General features: G+C 61.8%; 1 protein-coding gene across 1 annotated transcript in view; it reads right to left on the minus strand.

The window, feature by feature from the left end:
* LOC140403267 (uncharacterized) overlaps positions 1 to 20,774 on the minus strand; it is a 209,924-nt gene that overhangs the window by 90,269 nt on the left and 98,881 nt on the right. Inside the window, exons 4-5 of the mRNA XM_072491043.1 lie at positions 18,976 to 19,052; positions 18,719 to 18,883 (exon numbers count right to left, since the gene is read on the minus strand). Of these exons, the coding sequence (XP_072347144.1) occupies positions 18,719 to 18,883; positions 18,976 to 19,052 (242 nt within the window). The remainder of the gene's footprint in view (positions 1 to 18,718; positions 18,884 to 18,975; positions 19,053 to 20,774) is intronic.

The following is a 20,774-nucleotide window of genomic DNA, read 5'->3' on the forward strand; positions in this document are numbered from 1 at the left end:
AGGGAGGAGGGGGCGAGTGCCAGGGAGAAGAGGGCGAGTGCCGGGGAGGAGAGGGCGAGTGCCGGGGGGGGAGGGCGAGTGCCGGGGAGGAGAGGGCGAGTGCCGGGGAGGAGAGTGCGAGTGCCGGGGAGTAGAGGGCGAGTGCCGGGTGGGAGAGGGCGAGTGCCGTGGAGGAGAGGGCGAATGCCGGTGAGTGGAAGGAGAGTGCGGGGGATGGAGAGGGCGAGTGCCGGGCGGGAGAGGGCGAGTGCCAGGGAGGAGGGGGCGAGTGCCAGGGAGGAGGGGGCGAGTGCCGGGGGGGGGAGAGGGCGAGTGCCGGGGATGAAAGGGCGAGTGCCGGGGGTTGGATGTGTGCCGGGGAGGAGGGGACGAGTGCCGGGGAGGAAGGGTCGAGTGCCGCGGAGGAGAGGGCGAGAGCCGGGGGGGGAGGGCGAGAGCCGGGGGGGGAGGGCGAGTGCCGTGGAGGAGAGGGCGAATGCCGGGGAGTGGAAGGAGAGTGCCGGGGGGGAGAGGGCGAGTGCCGGGGGCGTGAGGGCGAGTGCCAGGGAGGAGGGGGCGAGTGCCAGGGAGGAGGGGGCGAGTGCCGGGGGGGGAGAGGGCGAGTGCCGGGGATGAAAGGGCGAGTGCCGGGGGGGTGGATGTGTGCCGGAGAGGAGGGGACGAGTGCCGGGGAGGAAGGGTCGAGTGCCGCGGAGGAGAGGGCGAGTGCCGGGGGGGGAGGGCGAGAGCCAGGGAGGAGCGGGCGAGTGCCGGGGAGGAGATTGCGAGTGCCGGGGAGGAGAGGGCGAATGCCGGGGAGGAGAGTGCGAGTGCGGGGGAGGAGGGGGCAAGTGTGGGGGAGGAGGGGGCGAGTGCGGGGGAGGAGGGGGCGAGTGCCGGGTAGGAGAGGGCGAGTGCCGGGGAGTAGAGGGCGAGTGCCGGGGAGGAGAAGGCGAGTGCCTGGGAGGAGAGGGCGAGTGCCTGGGAGGAGAGGGCGAGTGCCGGGGGGGGGGGAGGGCGAGTGCCGGGAGTAGAGGGCGAGTGCCGGAGAGGATGGGGCGAGTGCAGGGGAGGAGAAGGCCAGTGCCGGGCAGTAGAGAGCGAGTGCCGGGGAGTTGAGTGCGAGTTCCGGGGAGGAGAGGGCGAGTGCCGGGGGGGAGATGGCGTGTGCCGGGGAGAAGAGGGCGAGTGCCGAGGAGTAGAGGGCGAGTGCCGGGGAGGAGAGGGCGAGTGCCGGGGAGTAGAGGGCGAGTGCCGGGGAGGAGAGGGCGAGTGCCGGAGAGGACATGGCGAGTGCCGGGGAGGAGAGGGCGACTGCAAGGGAGGAGAGGGCAAGTGCCGGGGGTGAGAGGGCGAGTGCCGGGGAGTAGAGGGTGAGTGCCGGAGAGGAGGGGGCGAGTGCCGGGGAGGAGAGGGCCAGTGCCGGGGAGTAGAGAGCGAGTGCCGGGGAGTTGAGAGCGAGTTCCGGGGAGGAGAGGGCGAGTGCCGTGGAGGAGAGGGCGAGTGCCTGGGAGGAGAGGGCGAGTGCCGGGGGGGGAGGGCGAGTGCCAGGGAGGAGAGGGCGAGTGTCGGGTGGGAGAGGGCGAGTGCCGGGGAGGAATGGGCGAGTGCCGGGGAGGAGAGGGCGAGTGCCGAGGAGTAGAGGGCGAGTGCCGGGGGGGGAGGGCGAGAGCCAGGGAGGAGCGGGCGAGTGCCGGGGAGGAGATTGCGAGTGCCGGGGAGGAGAGGGCGAATGCCGGGGAGGAGAGTGCGAGTGCGGGGGAGGAGGGGGCAAGTGTGGGGGAGGAGGGGGCGAGTGCGGGGGAGGAGGGGGCGAGTGCCGGGTAGGAGAGGGCGAGTGCCGGGGAGTAGAGGGCGAGTGCCGGAGAGGAGATGGCGAGTGCCGGGGAGGAGAGGGCGAGTGCAGGGGGGGAGATGGCGAGTGCCGGGGAGGAGAGGGCGAGTGCCGAGGAGTTGAGGGCGAGTGCCGGGGAGGAGAGGGCGAGTGCCGGGGAGGAGAGGGCGAGTGCCGAGGAGTAGAGGGCGAGTGCCGGGGAGGAGAGGGCGAGTGCCGGGGAGTAGAGGGCGAGTGCCGGAGAGGAGATGGCGAGTGCCGGGGAGGAGAGTGCGACTGCAGGGGAGGAGAGGGCGAGTGCCGGGGGTGAGAGGGCGAGTGCCGGGGAGGAGAGTGCGAGTGCCGAGGAGTAGAGGGCGAGTGCCGTGGAGGAGAGGGCGAGTGCCGGGGAGTAGAGGGCGAGTGCCGTAGAGGAGATGGCGAGTGCCGGTGAGGAGAGGGCGAGTGCCGGGGGGGGGAGAGGGCGAGTGCCGGAGAAGAGGGGGCGAGTGCCGGGGAGGAGAGGGCCAGTGCCGGGGAGTAGAGAGCGAGTGCCGGGGAGTTGAGAGCGAGTTCCGGGGAGGAGAGGGCGAGTGCCGGGCAGGAGAGGGCGAGTGCCGGGGAGGAGAAGGCGAGTGCCTGGGAGGAGAGGGCGAGTGCCGGGGGGGGGGAGGGCGAGTGCCGGGGAGGAGAGGGCGAGTGCCGGGGGGGAGAGGGCGAGTGCCGGGGAGGAGAGGGCGAGTGCCGTGGGCGTGAGGGCGAGTGCCAGGGAGGACGGGCGTGTGCCAGGGAGGAGAGGGCGAGTGCCGGGGGGGGAGGGCGAGTGCCGTGGAGGAGAGGGCGAATGCCGGGGAGTGGAAGGAGAGTGCCGGGGGGGAGAGGGCGAGTGCCGGGGGCGTGAGGGCGAGTGCCAGGGAGGAGGGGGCGAGTGCCAGGGAGGAGGGGGCGAGTGCCGGGGGGGGAGAGGGCGAGTGCCGGGGATGAAAGGGCGAGTGCCGGGGGGGGTGGATGTGTGCCGGAGAGGAGGGGACGAGTGCCGGGGAGGAAGGGTCGAGTGCCGTGGAGGAGAGGGCGAGTGCCGGGGCGGGAGGGCGAGAGCCAGGGAGGAGCGGGCGAGTGCCGGGGAGGAGATTGCGAGTGCCGGGGAGGAGAGTGCGAGTGCGGGGGAGGAGGGGGCAAGTGTGGGGAGGAGGGGGCGAGTGCGGGGGAGGAGGGGGCGAGTGCCGGGTAGGAGAGGGCGAGTGCCGGGGAGTAGAGGGCGAGTGCCGGGGAGGAGAAGGCGAGTGCCTGGGAGTAGAGAGCGAGTGCCGGGGAGTTGAGAGCGAGTTCCTGGGAGGAGAGGGCGAGTGCCGGGGAGGAGAGGGCGAGTGCCGGGGAGGAGAAGGCGAGTGCCTGGGAGGAGAGGGCGAGTGCCGGGGGGGAGGGCGAGTGCCGGGGAGGAGAGGGCGAGTGCCGGGGGGGAGAGGGCGAGTGCCGGGGAGGAGAGGGCGAGTGCCGGGGGAGGAGGGGGCAAGTGTGGGGGAGGAGGGGGCGAGTGCGGGGGAGGAGGGGGCGAGTGCCGGGGGGGGGTGGGCGAGTGCCGGGGAGGAGAGGGCGAGTGCCGGGGAGGAGAGGGCCAGTGCCGGGGAGTAGAGAGCGAGTGCCGGGGAGTTGAGAGCGAGTTCCTGGGAGGAGAGGGCGAGTGCCGGGGAGGAGAGGGCGAGTGCCGGGCGGGGGAGGGCGAGTGCCGGGGAGGAGAGGGCGAGTGCCGGGGGGGAGAGGGCGAGTGCCGGGGAGGAGAGGGCGAGTGCCGGGAGGAGAGGGAGAGTGCCGGGGGCGTGAGGTCGAGTGCCAGGGAGGAGGGGGCGAGTGCCAGGGAGAAGAGGGCGAGTGCCGGGGAGGAGAGGGCGAGTGCCGGGGGGGAGGGCGATTGCCGGGGAGGAGAGGGCGAGTGCCGGGGAGGAGAGTGCGAGTGCCGGGGAGTAGAGGGCGAGTGCCGGGTGGGAGAGGGCGAGTGCCGTGGAGGAGAGGGCGAATGCCGGTGAGTGGAAGGAGAGTGCGGGGGATGGAGAGGGCGAGTGCCGGGCGGGAGAGGGCGAGTGCCAGGGAGGAGGGGGCGAGTGCCAGGGAGGAGGGGGCGAGTGCCGGGGGGGGAGAGGGCGAGTGCCGGGGATGAAAGGGCGAGTGCCGGGGGTTGGATGTGTGCCGGGGAGGAGGGGACGAGTGCCGGGGAGGAAGGGTCGAGTGCCGCGGAGGAGAGGGCGAGTGCCGGGGGGGGAGGGCGAGTGCCGTGGAGGAGAGGGCGAATGCCGGGGAGTGGAAGGAGAGTGCCGGGGGGGAGAGGGCGAGTGCCGGGGGCGTGAGGGCGAGTGCCAGGGAGGAGGGGGCGAGTGCCAGGGAGGAGGGGGCGAGTGCCAGGGGGGGAGAGGGCGAGTGCCGGGGATGAAAGGGCGAGTGCCGGGGGGGTGGATGTGTGCCGGAGAGGAGGGGACGAGTGCCGGGGAGGAAGGGTCGAGTGCCGCGGAGGAGAGGGCGAGTGCCGGGGGGGGAGGGCGAGAGCCAGGGAGGAGCGGGCGAGTGCCGGGGAGGAGATTGCGAGTGCCGGGGAGGAGAGGGCGAATGCCGGGGAGGAGAGTGCGAGTGCGGGGGAGGAGGGGGCAAGTGTGGGGGAGGAGGGGGCGAGTGCGGGGGGGGAGGGGGCGAGTGCCGGGTAGGAGAGGGCGAGTGCCGGGGAGTAGAGGGCGAGTGCCGGAGAGGAGATGGCGAGTGCCGGGGAGGAGAGGGCGAGTGCAGGGGGGGAGATGGCGAGTGCCGGGGAGGAGAGGGCGAGTGCCGAGGAGTTGAGGGCGAGTGCCGGGGAGGAGAGGGCGAGTGCCGGGGAGGAGAGGGCGAGTGCCGAGGAGTAGAGGGCGAGTGCCGGGGAGGAGAGGGCGAGTGCCGGGGAGTAGAGGGCGAGTGCCGGAGAGGAGATGGCGAGTGCCGGGGAGGAGAGTGCGACTGCAGGGGAGGAGAGGGCGAGTGCCGGGGGTGAGAGGGCGAGTGCCGGGGAGGAGAGTGCGAGTGCCGAGGAGTAGAGGGCGAGTGCCGGGGAGGAGAGGGCGAGTGCCGGGGAGTAGAGGGCGAGTGCCGTAGAGGAGATGGCGAGTGCCGGTGAGGAGAGGGCGAGTGCCGGGGGGGGAGAGGGCGAGTGCCGGAGAAGAGGGGGCGAGTGCCGGGGAGGAGAGGGCCAGTGCCGGGGAGTAGAGAGCGAGTGCCGGGGAGTTGAGAGCGAGTTCCGGGGAGGAGAGGGCGAGTGCCGGGCAGGAGAGGGCGAGTGCCGGGGAGGAGAAGGCGAGTGCCTGGGCGGAGAGGGCGAGTGCCGGGGGGGGGAGGGCGAGTGCCGGGGAGGAGAGGGCGAGTGCCGGGGGGGAGAGGGCGAGTGCCGGGGAGGAGAGGGCGAGTGCCGTGGGCGTGAGGGCGAGTGCCAGGGAGGACGGGCGTGTGCCAGGGAGGAGAGGGCGAGTGCCGGGGAGGAGAGGGCGAGTGCCGGGGGGGGGGGAGATGGCGAGTGCCGGGGAGGAGGGGACGAGTGCCGGGGAGGAAGGGTCGAGTGCCGCGGAGGAGAGGGCGAGTGCCGGGGGGGGGAGGGCGAGTGCCGTGGAGGAGAGGGTGAATGCCGGGGAGTGGAAGGAGAGTGCCGGGGGGGAGAGGGCGAGTGCCGGGGGAGAGGGCGAGTGCCAGGGAGGAGGGGGCGAGTGCCAGGGAGGAGGGGGCGAGTGCCGGGGGGGGAGAGGGCGAGTGCCGGGGATGAAAGGGCGAGTGCCGGGGGTTGGATGTGTGCCGGGGAGGAGGGGACGAGTGCCGGGGAGGAAGGGTCGAGTGCCGCGGAGGAGAGGGCGAGTGCCGGGGGGGGAGGGCGAGTGCCGTGGAGGAGAGGGTGAATGCCGGGGAGTGGAAGGAGAGTGCCGGGGGGGGAGAGGGCGAGTGCCGGGGGGGAGAGGGCGAGTGCCAGGGAGGAGTGGGCGAGTGCCAGGGAGGAGGGGGTGAGTGCCGGGGGGGGAGAGGGCGAGTGCCGGGGATGAAAGGGCGAGTACCGGGCGGGTGGATGTGTGCCGGGGAGGAGGGGACGAGTGCCGGGGAGGAAGGGTCGAGTGCCGCGGAGGAGAGGGCGAGTGTGGGGGAGGAGGGGGCGAGTGCGGGGGAGGAGGGGGCGAGTGCCGGGGAGGAGAGGGCGAGTGCCGGGGAGTAGAGGGCGAGTGCCGGAGAGGAGATGGCGAGTGCCGGGGAGGAGAGGGCGTGTGCCGGGGAGGAGGGGCCGTGTGCCGGGGAGAAGCGGGCGAGTGCCGGGGAGAAGCGGGCGAGTGCCGGGGGGGAGAGGGCGAGTGCCGGGGGTGAGAGGGCAAGTGCCGTGGAGTAGAGGGCGAGTGCCGGGTGAGAGAGGGCGAGTGCCGGGGGGGAGAGGGCAAGTGCCGGGGAGTAGAGTGGGAGTGCCGGGGAGTAGAGGGCGAGTGCCGGGGGGGAGAGGGCGAGTGCCGGGGGGGAGAGGGCGAATGCCGGGGAGTGGAAGGAGAGTGCCGGGGGGGAGAGAGCGAGTGCCGGGCGGGAGAGGGCGAGTGCCAGGGAGGAGGGGGCGAGTGCCAGGGAGGAGGGGGCGAGTGCCGGGGGGGGAGAGGGCGAGTGCCGGGGATGAAAGGGCGAGTGCCGGGGGTTGGATGTGTGCCGGGGAGTAGAGGGCGAGTGCCGGGGGGGTGAGGACGAGTGCCGGGGGGGGAGAGGGCGTCTGCCGGGGGGGAGAGGGCGAGTGCCAGGGGGGAGAGGGCGAGTGCCAGGGAGGAGGGGGCGAGTGCCAGGGAGGAGGGGGCGAGTGCCGGGGGGGCGAGGGCGAGTGCCGGGGATGAAAGGGCGAGTGCCGGGGGGGTGGATGTGTGCCGGGGAGGAGGGGACGAGTGCCGGGGAGGAAGGGTCGAGTGCCGCGGAGGAGAGGGCGAGTGCCGGGGGGGGAGGGCGAGAGCCGGGGAGGAGCGGGCGAGTGCCGGGGAGGAGAGTGCGAGTGCCGGGGAGGAGAGGGCGAGTGCCGGGGAGGAGAGTGCGAGTGCGGGGGAGGAGGGGGCAAGTGTGGGGGAGGAGGGGGCGAGTGCGGGGGAGGAGGGGGCGAGTGCCGGGGAGGAGAGAGCGAGTGCCGGGGAGTAGAGGGCGAGTGCCGGAGAGGAGATGGTGAGTGCCGGGGAGGAGAGGGCGTGTGCCGGGGAGGAGGGGCCGTGTGCCGGGGAGAAGCGGGCGAATGCCGGTGGGGAGAGGGCGAGTGCCGGGAAGGAGAGGGCGAGTGCCGGGGGTGAGAGGGCAAGTGCCGTGGAGTAGAGGGCGAGTGCCGGGTGGGAGAGGGCGAGTGCCGGGGAGGAGAGGGAGAGTGCAGGGGGGGAGAGGGCGTCTGCCGGGGGGGGAGAGGGCGAGTGCCGGGGAGTAGAGGGCGAGTGCCGGGGAGTAGAGGGCGAGTGCCGGGGGGGAGAGGGCGAGTGCCGAGGAGGAGAGGGAGAGTGCCGGGGGGGAGAGGGCGTCTGCCGGGGGGGAGAGGGCAAGTGCCGGGGAGGAGAGGGCGAGTGCCGGGGAGTAGAGGGCGAGTGCCGGGGGGGAGAGGGCGAGTGCCGGGGGGGAGAGGGCGAGTGCCGGGGAGGAGCGGGCGAGTTCCGGGGAGGAGAGGGCGAGTGCCAGGGAGGAGGGGGCGAGTGCCGGGGGTGTGGGTGCGAGTGCCGTGGGGGGGTCGGGCGAGTGCCGGGGAGGAGAGGGCGAGTGCCGGGGAGGAGAGGGCGAGTGCCAGGGAGGAGGGGGCGAGTGCCGGGGGGGAGGGGGCGAGTGCCAGAGAGGAGGGGGCGAGTTCCGGGGAGGACTGGGCGTCAGGAGGCTCGTTTAGCTTCCCGGGACGCTGCAACATCTCCTAGTTGTAGGTGGAGAGTTTGGTCCTCCACCGCAAGATCTTGTCGTTTTTATCTTGCCCCGCTGTGCATTATCGAACATAACAGCAACCGACTGTTGGTCAGTGAGGAGAAATGAAATGAAATGAAAATCGCTTATTGTCACAAGTACGCTTCAAATGAAGTTACTGTGAAAAGCCCCTAGTCGCCACATTCCGGCACCTGTTCGGGGAGGCTGGTACGGGAAAGTGAATCTCCTGCCGGCCAGGTAATGCCTCCAGTGTCGCACAGTTTCTACTATGGCCTGGGCCTCCTTTTCCACTGAGGAGTGTTAAACACACATTTATCCTTGTGGTAAGGTTAAGGATTTTAGCGGTTTGGAGGAATTTTCGGAGGTTGGTGTCGTGGTCCTGCTGGTCGTGGCCGCAGATGGTGACATTATCGAGATACGGGAATGTTGCCCGTAAACCGTACCGGTCAACCATTCGGTCCATCTCGCGCTGGAAGACCAAGGTCACCAAGTTGGTGACACTGAAGGGAACCCTTAAGAAGTGATAGAGCCGCCCGTCTGTCTCGAAGGCAGTGTACTTGCGGTCACTAGTGCGGAGGGGGAGCTGGTGGTAGGCGGACTTGAGATCCAACGTGGAGAAGACCTTATAATGCGCGATCCTCTTTACCAGGTCGGATATGCGGGGGAGAGGGTGCGCGTCCAGCTGCGTAAATCTGTTGATGGTCTGACTGTAGTCGATGACCATCCTATGCTTCTCCCCGGTCTTTACCACCACTACTTGAGCTCTCCAGGGGCTGTTACTGGCTTCAATGACCCCTTCCCTCAGTAGCCTTTGGACCTCTGACCTAATAAAGATCCGGTCCTGGGCACTGTAGCGTCTGCTCCTGGTGGCGATGGGTTTGCAATCCGGGGTGAGGTTTGCAAACGGAAGACGGGTCGAACTTAAGGGTCGCGAGGCCACAGACAGTGAGGGGGGGGGGGGGTAAAGGGCCGCCGAATTGGAAGGTCAGACTTTGAAGGTTACACTGGAAGTCTAAACCCACGAGTGTGGCCGCGCAGAGGTGGGGAAGGACGTAGAGACGGAAATTTTTGAACTCCCTTCCCTGGACTGTGAGGTTAGCTGCACAAAACCCCTTTATCTCCACTGAGTGGGAACCGGAGGCCAGGGAGCTTTTTTGATTAACGGGGTGGACGAGGAGAGAACAGCACCTTACCGTGTCGGGGTGTATGAAGCTCTCCGTGCTCCCAGAGTCGATTAGGCAGGACTCTTCGTGCCCGTTGATGAACACGGTCGTCGTAGCGGTTGAGAGTGTTCGAGGCCGAGACTGATCCAGGGTCACCGAGGCCAATCGCAGTAGTTGGGAATTCTGTTCAGACAGTGTGTGGTCAGCCGAGCTGGGGTCCTGGGGGTTCATCCAAGATAGCGTCTCCCATTGGTCGCCCATGGCTAGGGGTGCACAAAATGGCGGCGCCCATCCCTCCAACATGGCGTCCCCGGAACAAGATGGCGGCTCCCAGGGTCCGCACGTGGCCCTGGAATATGAAGATGGCGGCGGCCGCTGGCCGCACGGGGCCCGTGGAGAAGTTTTTGTTTGCGGTCCGCATTAGCTGCTGGAGACCACGGCAACCGCCCGGGCCTGGCATACCCCCACGAAATGGCCCTTTTTGCTGCATCCCTTGCAGGTGGATGCGCGGGCCGGGCAGCACTGGCGGGGGTGCTTGGTCTGCCCGCAAAAGTAGCAGCGTGGTCCCTCGGGGTCACCAGGCCGCCTTGCAGCGCAGGCCTGTGGGGGAATGGGGCAAGTTTCGGAGTCAGCCGCGGAGGGGTTCCACGCTGCCCAGGGGGCTGCCGCGCGGTCGGGAACGTAATCGCGGGCATTCCTGGAGGCCATGTCCAGGGAGCCTGCAAGGGCCCGTGCCTCCCGGAGACCCAGGGTGTCCTTTTCTAACAGGCGCTGGCGGATTTGTGACGATAGCATACCTGCCACAAAAGCGTCCCGGACTAAGAGTTCTGTGTGTTTGCTCGCCGAAACTTGCGGGCAGCCGTAGCTTCTGCCCAACACCAGGAGTGCGCGGTAGAATTCCTCCAGCGATTCCCCAGGGGTTTGTCACCTTGTTGCAAGCAGGTGCCGGGCGTAGACCTGGTTTACTGGGCGAATATACAAAGAACAAAGAACAAAGAAATGTACAGCACAGGAACAGGCCCTTCGGCCCTCCAAGCCCGTGCCGACCATGCTGCCTGACTAAACTACAATCTTCTATACTTCCTGGGTCCGTATCCCTCTATTCCCATCCTATTCATGTATTTGTCAAGATGCTCCTTTAATGTCACTATCGTCCCTGCTTCCACCACCTCCTCCGGTAGCGAGTTCCAGGCACCCACTACCCTCTGCGTAAAAAAACTTGCCTCGTACATCTACTCTAAACCTTGCCCCTCTCACCTTAAAGCTATGCCCCCTAGTAATTGACCCCTCTACCCTGGGGAAAAGCCTCTGACTATCCACTCTGTCTATGCCCCTCATAATTTTGTATACCTCTATCAGGTCTCCCCTCAACCTCCTTCGTTCCAGTGAGAACAAACCGAGTTTATTCAACCGCTCCTCATAGCTAATGCCCTCCATACCAGGCAACATTCTGGTAAATCTCTTCTGCACCCTCTAAAGCCTCCACATCCTTCTGGTAGTGTGGCGACCAGAATTGAACTCTGTACTCCAAGTGTGGCCTAACTAAGGTTCTATACAGCTGCAACATGACTTGCCAATTCTTATACTCAATGCCCCGGCCAATGAAGGCAAGCATGCCGTATGCCTTCTTGACTACCTTCTCCACCTGTGTTGCCCCTTTCAATGACCTGTGGACCTGTACTCCTCGATCTCTTTGACTTTCAATACTCTTGAGGGTTCTACCATTCACTGTATATTCCCTACCTGCATTAGACCTTCCAAAATGCATTACCTCACATTTGTCCGGATTAAACTCCATCTGCCATCTCTCTGCCCAAGTCTCCAAACAATCTAAATCCTGCTGTATCCTCTGACAGTCCTCATCGCTATCTGCAATTCCACCAACCTTTGTGTCGTCTGCAAACTTACTAATCAGACCAGTTACATTTTCCTCCAAATCATTTATATATACTACAAAGAGCAAAGGTCCCAGCACTGATCCCTGTGGAACACCACTGGTCACAGCCCTCCAATGAGAAAAGCATCCTTCCATTGCTACTCTCTGCCTTCTATGGCCTAGCTAGTTCTGGATCCACCTTGCCAGCTCACCCCTGATCCCGTGTGACTTCACCTTTTGTACTCGTCTACCATGAGGGACCTTGTCAAAGGCCTTACTGAAGTCCATATAGACAACATCCACTGCCCTACCTGCATCAATCATCTTAGTGACCTCCTCGAAAAACTCTATCAAGTTAGTGAGACACGACCTTCCCTTCACAAAACCGTGCTGCCTCTCACTAATACGTCCATTTGCTTCCAAATGGGAGTAGATCCTGTCTCAAAGAATTCTCTCCAGTAATTTCCCTACCACTGAAGTAAGGCTTACCGGCCTGTAGTTCCCGGGATTATCCTTGCTACCCTTCTTAAACAGAGGAACAACACTGGCTATTCTCCAGTCCTCCGGGACATCCCCTGAAGACAGCGAGGATCCAAAGATTTCTGTCAAGGCCTCAGCAATTACCTCTCCAGCCTCCTTCAGTATTCTGGGGTAGATCCCATCAGGCCCTGGGGACTTATCTACCTTAATATTTTTTAAGACACCCAACACCTCGTCTTTTTGGATCTCAATGTAACCCAGGCTATCTACACCCCCTTCTCCAGACTCAACATCTACCAATTTCTTCTCTTTGGTGAATACTGATGCAAAGTATTCATTTAGTACCTCGCCCATTTCCTCTGGCTCCACACATAGATTCCCTTGCCTATCCTTCAGTGGGCCAACCCTTTCCCTGGCTACCCTCTTGCTTTTTATGTACGTGTAAAAAGCCTTGGGATTTTCCTTAACCCTATTTGCCAATGACTTTTCGTGACCCCTTCTAGCCCTCCTGACTCCTTGCTTAAGTTCCTTCCTACTTTCCTTATATTCCACGCAGGCTTCGTCTGTTCCCAGCCTTTTAGCCCTGACAAATGCCTCCTTTTTCTTTTTGACGAGGCCTACAATATCTCTCGTCATCCAAGGTTCCCGAAAATTGCCGTATTTATCCTTCTTCCTCACAGGAACATGCCGGTCCTGAATTCCTTTCAACTGACACTTGAAAGCCTCCCACATGTCAGATTTGCCCTCAAACATCCGCCCCCAATCTATGTTCTTCAGTTCCCGCCTAATATTGTTATAATTAGCCTTCCCCCAATTTAGCACATTCATCCTAGGACCACTCTTATCCTTGTCCACCAGTAGTTTAAAACTTACTGAATTGTGGTCACTGTTACCGAAATGCTCCCCTACTGAAACATCTATCACCTGCCGGGCTCATTCCCCAATACCAGGTCCAGTACCGCCCCTTCCCTAGTTGGACTGTCTACATATTGTTTTAAGAAGCCCTCCTGGATGCTCCTTACAAACTCCGTCCCGTCTCAGCCCCTGGCACTAAGTGAGTCCCAGTCAATATTGGGGAAGTTGAAGTCTCCCATCCCCACAACCCTGTTGTTTTTACTCTTTTCCAAAATCTGTCTACCTATCTGCTCCTCTATCTCCCACTGGCTGTTGGGAGGCCTGTAGTAAACCCCCAACATTGTGACTGCACCCTTCTTATTCCTGATCTCTACCCATATAGCCTCACTGCCCTCTGAGGTGTCCTCTCGCAGTATAGCTGTGATATTCTCCCAAACCAGTAGCGCAACTCCGCCTCCCCTTTTACCTCCCCCTCTATCCCGCCTGAAACATCTAAATCCTGGAACGTTTAGCTGCCAATCCTGCCCTTCCCTCAACCAGGTCTCTGTAATGGCAATAACATCATAGTTCCAAGTACTAATCCAAGCTCTAAGTTCATCTGCCTTACCCGTAATACTTCTTGCATTAAAACATATGCACTTCAGGCCACCAGACCCGCTGTGTTCAGCAACTTCTCCCTGTCTGCTCTGCCTCAGAGCCACACTGTCCCTATTCCCTAGTTCTCCCTCAATGCTCTCACCTTCTGACCTATTGCTCCCGTGCCCACCCCCCTGCTATACTAGTTTAAACCCTCCCGTGTGACACTAGCAAACCTCGCGGCCAGGATATTTATGCCTCTCCGGTTTAGATGCAACCCGTCTTTCTTATACAGGTCACACCTGCCCCGGAAGAGCTCCCAGTGGCCCAGATAACGGAAACCCTCCCTCCTACACCAGCTGTTTAGCCATGTGTTTAGCTGCTCTATCTTCCTATTTCTAGCCTCACTGGCACGTGGCACAGGGAGTAATCCCAAGATTACAACCCTTGAGGTCCTGTCTTTTAACTTTCTGCCTAGCTCCCTGAACTCCTGCTGCAGGACCTCATGCCCCTTCCTGCCTATGTCATTAGTACCAATATGTACAACGACCTCTGCCTGTTTGCCCTCCCCCTTCAGGATGCCCTCTACCCGTTCGGAGACATCCTGGACCCTGGCACCAGGGAGGCAACATACCATCCTGGAGTCTCTTTCACGTCCACAGAAGCGCCTATCTGTGCCCCTGACTATAGAGTCCCCTATTACTATTACTCTTCTGCGCTTTGACCCTCCCTTCTGAACATCAGAGCCAGCCGTGGTGCCATTGCTCTGGCTGCTGCTGTTTTCCCCTGATAGGCTATCCCCCCCGACAGTATCCAAAGGGGTATACCTGTTCAAGAGGGGGACAACCACAGGGGATTCCTGCACTGACTGCCTGCCCTTTCTGGTGGTCACCCATTTCTCTGCCTGCACCTTGGGTGTGACCACATTTACATAACTGCGATCTATGATGCTTTCCGCCACCTGCATGCTCCTAAGTGCATCCAATTACTGCTCCAACCGAACCATGCGGTCTGTGAGGAGCTGCAGTTGGGTGCACTTTCTGCAGATGAAGCCATCCGGGACGCTGGAAGCCTCCCGGACCTGCCACATCTCACAGTCAGAGCACTGCACCCCTCTAACTGACATTGCGTCAATTAATTAAAATTAAAATTAAAAAAAAATTTTTTTTAATATATTTTTTTTAAATTTCAAAGTTACTGTTAACTATCTGTTTCCTAGCACTAGATTTCTAATAGAAATGCAAAAGCTAAATATAGTACTCTCCGATCTCTGGCTTAGATATCTCTCTAAATTATAATTAAGTAATTATGTTTAATTAGTTACCAATGCTTAATTTTTTAAATTTAGTGTAGATTCCCAACCAGCCACTCAGGCCACAGCTTTTCTGTGATGTCACTTCAGTTTCCCCCCGACACACACAATTTGAAAAAGGTATAAAAGTAAAAATGAGTAAAAATCACTTACTTACCTTCTTACCCTCTGAGTGTCTTAGATGTTCTCAGGTTCTCTCCCTGACAGAGACTGCTCCTCCCCCTCCGAATGGCTCCTGAAACTAGGCCGCGATCTTTTAAAATCTCCGCTCCGACTCGCATCTCCCGCGCTTTTTAAATCTCCTGCGCTCTTTTCACTGTCCCGGCTCACTCACCTCTCGCGCTGTTATCAGAGTCCCGGCTCACTCAGCTCCCGCGCTGTTTTCAGAGTCCTGGCTCCCTCAGCTCCCGCGCTTTTTAAATCTCCCGCGCTGTTTTCACTCTCCCGGCTCACTCAGCTCTCGCGCTGTTTTCACTGTCCCGGCTCTCTCTCCTCTTGCACTGTTTTCACTGTCCCGGCTCACTCAGCTCCCGCGCTGTTTTCACTGTCCCGGCTCTCTCTCCTCCCGCGCTGTTTTCACTGTCCCGGCTCTCTCTCCACTTGCGCTGTTTTCACTGTCCCGGCTCACTCAGCTCTCGCGCTGTTTTCACTGTCCCGGCTGTCTCTCCTCCCGCGCTGTTTTCACTGTCCCGGCTGTCTCTCCTCCCGCGCTGTTTTCACTGTCCCGGCTCACTCTCCTCCCGCGCTGTTTTCACTCTCCCGGCTGTCTCTCCTCCCGCGCTGTTTTCACTGTCCCGGCTCTCTATCCTCCCGCGCTGTTTTCACTGTCCTGGCTCACTCAGCTCCCGCGCTGTTTTCACTGTCCCGGCCGTCTCTCCTCCCGTGCTGTTTTCACTGTCCCGGCTCTCTCTCCTCCCGCACTGTTTTCAGAGTCCCGGCTCTCTCTCCTCCCGCACTGTTTTCAGAGTCCCGGCTCTCTCTCCTCCCGCGCTGTTTTCACTGTCCCGGCTGTCTCTCCTCCCGCGCTGTTTTCACTGTCCCGGCTCACTCAGCTCTCGCGCTGTTTTCACTGTCCCGGCTGTCTCTCCTCCCGCGCTGTTTTCACTGTCCCGGCTCTCTCTCCTCCCGCGCTGTTTTCACTGTCCCGGCTCACTCAGCTCTCGCGCTGTTTTCAGAGTCCCGGCTGTCTCTCCTCCCGCGCTGTTTTCACTGTCCCGGCTGTCTCTCCTCCCGCGCTGTTTTCACTGTCCCGGCTGTCTCTCCTCCCGCGCTGTTTTCACTGTCCCGGCTCTCTCTCCTCCCGCGCTGTTTTCACTGTCCCGGCTCACTCAGCTCTCGCGCTGTTTTCACTGTCCCGGCTGTCTCTCCACTCGCGCTGTTTTCACTGTCCCGGCTCACTCAGCTCTCGCGCTGTTTTCACTGTCCCGGCTGTCTCTCCTCCCGCGCTGTTTTCACTGTCCCGGCTCACTCTCCTCCCGCGCTGTTTTCACTCTCCCGGCTGTCTCTCCTCCCGCGCTGTTTTCACTGTCCCGGCTCACTCAGCTCCCGCGCTCTTTTCACTGTCCCGGCTCACTCACCTCTCGCGCTGTTACAGAGTCCCGGCTCACTCAGCTCCCGCGCTGTTTTCAGAGTCCTGGCTCCCTCAGCTCCCGCGCTTTTTAAATCTCCCGCGCTGTTTTCACTCTCCCGGCTCACTCAGCTCTCGCGCTGTTTTCACTGTCCCGGCTCTCTCTCCTCTTGCACTGTTTTCACTGTCCCGGCTCACTCAGCTCCCGCGCTGTTTTCACTGTCCCGGCTCTCTCTCCTCCCGCGCTGTTTTCACTGTCCCGGCTCTCTCTCCACTTGCGCTGTTTTCACTGTCCCGGCTCACTCAGCTCTCGCGCTGTTTTCACTGTCCCGGCTGTCTCTCCTCCCGCGCTGTTTTCACTGTCCCGGCTCTCTCTCCACTTGCGCTGTTTTCACTGTCCCGGCTCACTCAGCTCTCGCGCTGTTTTCACTGTCCCGGCTCTCTCTCCACTTGCGCTGTTTTCACTGTCCCGGCTCACTCAGCTCCCGCGCTGTTTTCACTGTCCCGGCTGTCTCTCCTCCCGCGCTGTTTTCACTGTCCCGGCTCACTCTCCTCCCGCGCTGTTTTCACTGTCCCGGCTCTCTCTCCTCTCACACTGTTTTCACTGTCCCGGCACTCTATCCTCCCGCGCTGTTTTCACTGTCCTGGCTCACTCAGCTCCCGCGCTGTTTTCACTGTCCCGGCTGTCTCTCCTCCCGTGCTGTTTTCACTGTCCCGGCTCACTCTCCTCCCGCGCTGTTTTCACTGTCCCGGCTCTCTCTCCTCTCACACTGTTTTCACTGTCCCGGCTCTCAATCCTCCCGCGCTGTTTTCACTGTCCTGGCTCACTCAGCTCCCGCGCTGTTTTCACTGTCCCGGCTGTCTCTCCTCCCGTGCTGTTTTCACTGTCCCGGCTCTCTCTCCTCCCGCACTGTTTTCAGAGTCCCGGCTCTCTCTCCTCCCGCACTGTTTTCAGAGTCCCGGCTCTCTCTCCTCCCGCGCTGTTTTCACTGTCCCGGCTGTCTCTCCTCCCGCGCTGTTTTCACTGTCCCGGCTCACTCAGCTCTCGCGCTGTTTTCAGAGTCCCGGCTGTCTCTCCTCCCGCGCTGTTTTCACTGTCCCGGCTGTCTCTCCTCCCGCGCTGTTTTCACTGTCCCGGCTGTCTCTCCTCCCGCGCTGTTTTCACTGTCCCGGCTCTCTCTCCTCCCGCGCTGTTTTCACTGTCCCGGCTCACTCAGCTCTCGCGCTGTTTTCACTGTCCCGGCTGTCTCTCCACTCGCGCTGTTTTCACTGTCCCGGCTCACTCAGCTCTCGCGCTGTTTTCACTGTCCCGGCTCACTCAGCTCTCGCGCTGTTTTCACTGTCCCGGCTGTCTCTCCTCCCGCGCTGTTTTCACTGTCCCGGCTGTCTCTCCTCCCGCGCTGTTTTCACTGTCCCGGCTCTCTCTCCTCCCGCGCTGTTTTCACTGTCCCGGCTGTCTCTCCTCCCGCGCTGTTTTCACTGTCCCGGCTCACTCTCCTCCCGCGCTGTTTTCACTCTCCCGGCTGTCTCTCCTCCCGCGCTGTTTTCACTGTCCCGGCTCACTCAGCTCCCGCGCTGTTTTCACTGTCCCGGCTCTCTCTCCACTCGCGCTGTTTTCACTGTCCCGGCTCTCTCTCCTCCCGCGCTGTTTTCACTGTCCCGGCTGTCTCTCCTCCCGCGCTGTTTTCACTGTCCCGGCTGTCTCTCCTCCCGCGCTGTTTTCACTGTCCCGGCTCTCTCTCCTCCCGCGCTGTTTTCACTGTCCCGGCTCACTCAGCTCTCGCGCTGTTTTCACTGTCCCGGCTGTCTCTCCACTCGCGCTGTTTTCACTGTCCCGGCTCACTCAGCTCTCGCGCTGTTTTCACTGTCCCGGCTCACTCAGCTCTCGCGCTGTTTTCACTGTCCCGGCTGTCTCTCCTCCCGCGCTGTTTTCACTGTCCCGGCTGTCTCTCCTCCCGCGCTGTTTTCACTGTCCCGGCTCTCTCTCCTCCCGCGCTGTTTTCACTGTCCCGGCTCACTCTCCTCCCGCGCTGTTTTCACTGTCCCGGCTCACTCTCCTCTCGCGCTGTTTTCACTGTCCCGGCTGTCTCTCCTCCCGCGCTGTTTTCACTGTCCCGGCTCACTCTCCTCCCGCGCTGTTTTCACTCTCCCAGCTGTCTCTCCTCCCGCGCTGTTTTCACTCTCCCGGCTGTCTCTCCTCCCGCGCTGTTTTCACTGTCCCGGCTCACTCAGCTCCCGCGCTGTTTTCACTGTCCCGGCTCTCTCTCCTCCCGCGCTGTTTTCACTGTCCCGGCTGTCTCTCCTCCCGCGCTGTTTTCACTGTCCCGGCTGTCTCTCCTCCCGCGCTGTTTTCACTGTCCCGGCTCTCTCTCCTCCCGCGCTGTTTTCACTGTCCCGGCTCACTCAGCTCTCGCGCTGTTTTCACTGTCCCGGCTGTCTCTCCACTCGCGCTGTTTTCACTGTCCCGGCTCATTCAGCTCTCGCGCTGTTTTCACTGTCCCGGCTGTCTCTCCTCCCGCGCTGTTTTCACTGTCCCGGCTGTCTCTCCTCCCGCGCTGTTTTCACTGTCCCGGCTCTCTCTCCTCCCGCGCTGTTTTCACTGTCCCGGCTGTCTCTCCTCCCGCGCTGTTTTCACTGTCCCGGCTCACTCTCCTCCCGCGCTGTTTTCACTGTCCCGGCTGTCTCTCCTCCCGCGCTGTTTTCACTGTCCCGGCTGTCTCTCCTCCCGCGCTGTTTTCACTGTTGCGGTTCACTCAGCTCCCGCGCTGTTTTCACTGTCCCGGCTCTCTCTCCTCCCGCGCTGTTTTCACTGTCCCGGCTCACTCAGCTCCCGCGCTGTTTTCACTGTCCCGGCTCACTCTCCTCCCGCGCTGTTTTCACTGTCCCGGCTCTCTCTCCACTCGCGCTGTTTTCACTGTCCCGGCTCACTCAGCTCCCGCGCTGTTTTCAGAGGGTCCTTTTAGCAGCTCAATTGCTGCATCAAAGTCTTCCGCTTCCTCGAGGAGGATGTAAATCTCCGGGCTCACCCTTGAGTGCAGGACGTGCAGTTTCTGCTCTCCCGTGGGTGCGTTTTCAGCCGTCTCGAGATACCCTTTATAACACGCCAGCCAGTGCTCTATGATGTAACTTTGTCATTGCTGCTGCTGACCTGGGACATCCCAGAATTACCCATTTACTCCATCTAAAAACCCCAATGTACCTGTGCAGTAAGCGAGGTTACAGAAGGGAGGCTTCTTCAAGTAATAAACAAAGTAATCGCTGCAGCGTTTGATCTTTATTTCCACATTCCAGGCGCAGGAATCTCCATTCCAGTGAAAACAAACTTTCCTCGTCACCTCCCCATCACCCGGAGTTGGATGAACACCTGAAACGAGGGATAGAAAGAGTGAAAAGTGTATCCAGTGTGAATATGTTGGACAGTCAATGGAAATCTGAGATAATAGAGTCTGAAATTACCGTTTAACCAGCCCGGAGCCAGTGTGGAGCAGTGATTGACTGGAACAAGTTGATCAGGAATGGTCGATCCACCAGGACTGAAAGAACAATCACAGAGTCAGTCGCTGGACTGGGGAAATCACAATAAAATGAAGCAGGAATTACTCAGCTGGTCAGGCAGCCTGTGTGGAGAGAAACAGAATTAACCTTTCTATTTGTGATGACCCTTCGTCAGGACAGAGGAGTTATCACAACTCCAAACAGTAACTCTGATTCTCTCCACAGAAGCTGACTGAGCTGCTGAGTATTTGCAGAATGTTGTGTTTCCATTTCACATTGTATTCAGGAGGACGTGTGTGAAATGTGCAGTGGGATAAACTCAGCAGGAGAGGGAATATTATTCATTTACGGGACAGGGAGAGAGAGAGAGAGGCGGGGAGCAGCTTGGGAACAGGTAAATGATTTAAAAACTTACCCCCAGGTTCCAGCGGTCTTCATTCCCAGGAGCGGGAGAGAGAGAGAGACGGGGATATTCCCAGGAGCGGGAGAGAGAGAGAAAGAGAGACGGGGATATTCCCAGGAACGCCAGAGAGAGAGCGAGAGAGACGGGGATATTCCCAGGAGCGGGAGAGAGAGAGAAAGAGAGACGGGGATATTTCCGGGAGCGGGAGAGAGAGACGGGGATATTCCCGGGAGCGGGAGAGAGACAGAGAGAGACAGGGATATTCCCGGGAACGACAGAGAGAGAGACGGGGATATTCCCGGGAGCGGGAGAGAGAGACGGGGATATTCCCATGAGCGGGAGAGAGAGAGACAGGAATATTCTCGGGAACGACAGAGAGAGAGAGACGGGGATATTACCGGGAGCGGGAGAGAGAGAGAGAGAGATGGGGATATTCCCGGGAGCGGAAAAAAAGAGAGAGAGAAACGGGGATATTCCCGGGAGAGAGAGAGAGAGAGACGGGGATATTCCCGGGAGAGAGAGAGAGAGACGGGGATACTCCCGGGAGCGGGAGAGAGAGAGAGACGGGGATATTCGCGGGAGAGGGAGAGAGAGAGAGACGGGGATATTCCCGGGAGCGGGAGAGAGAGAGAGAGAGAGAGAGACGGAGATGTTCCTGGGAGAGGGAGAGAGAGAGAGAGAGAGGGGGGATATTCCCGGGAGCGGGAGAGAGAGAGAGAGACGGGGCTATTCCCAGGAGCGGGAGGGAGAGAGACACGGGGATATTCCTGGGAGCGGGAGAGAGAGAGAGAGACAGAGACACGGGGATATTCCTGGGAGCGGGAGAGAGCCAGAGAGACGGGGATATGCCCGGGAGGGGGAGAGAGAGAGACGGGGATATCCCCGGGAGCGGGAGAGACAGAGAGAGACTGGGATATTCCCGGGAGCGGGAGAGAGAGAGAGAGGGACGGGGATATTCTGGGGATATTCTGGGAGGGGGACAGAAAGAAACAGACGGGGATATTCCCGGGAGCGGGAGAGACAGAGAAAGAGAGAGAGACGGGGATATTCCCGGGAGCGTGAGAGACAGAGAGAGAGATGGGGATATTCCAGGGAGCGGGATAGAGAGAGAGAGAGAGACGGGGATATTCCCGGGAGCAGGAGAGAGAGAGAGAGAGACGGGGATATTCGCGGGAGCGGGAGAGAGAGAGAGAGACGGGGACATTCCAGGGAGCGGGAGAGAGAGAGAGACGGGGACATTCCCGGGAGTGGGAGAGAGGGAGAGAGAGAGTGACAGGGATATTCCCGAGAGCGGGAGAGAAAGGTAGACGGGGATATTCACCGCGAGTGGGACAGAGAGAGAGAGACAGGGATATTC

This window comes from Scyliorhinus torazame, chromosome 27 (genome assembly GCF_047496885.1).
Source record: "Scyliorhinus torazame isolate Kashiwa2021f chromosome 27, sScyTor2.1, whole genome shotgun sequence".
NCBI lineage: Eukaryota > Metazoa > Chordata > Chondrichthyes > Carcharhiniformes > Scyliorhinidae > Scyliorhinus > Scyliorhinus torazame.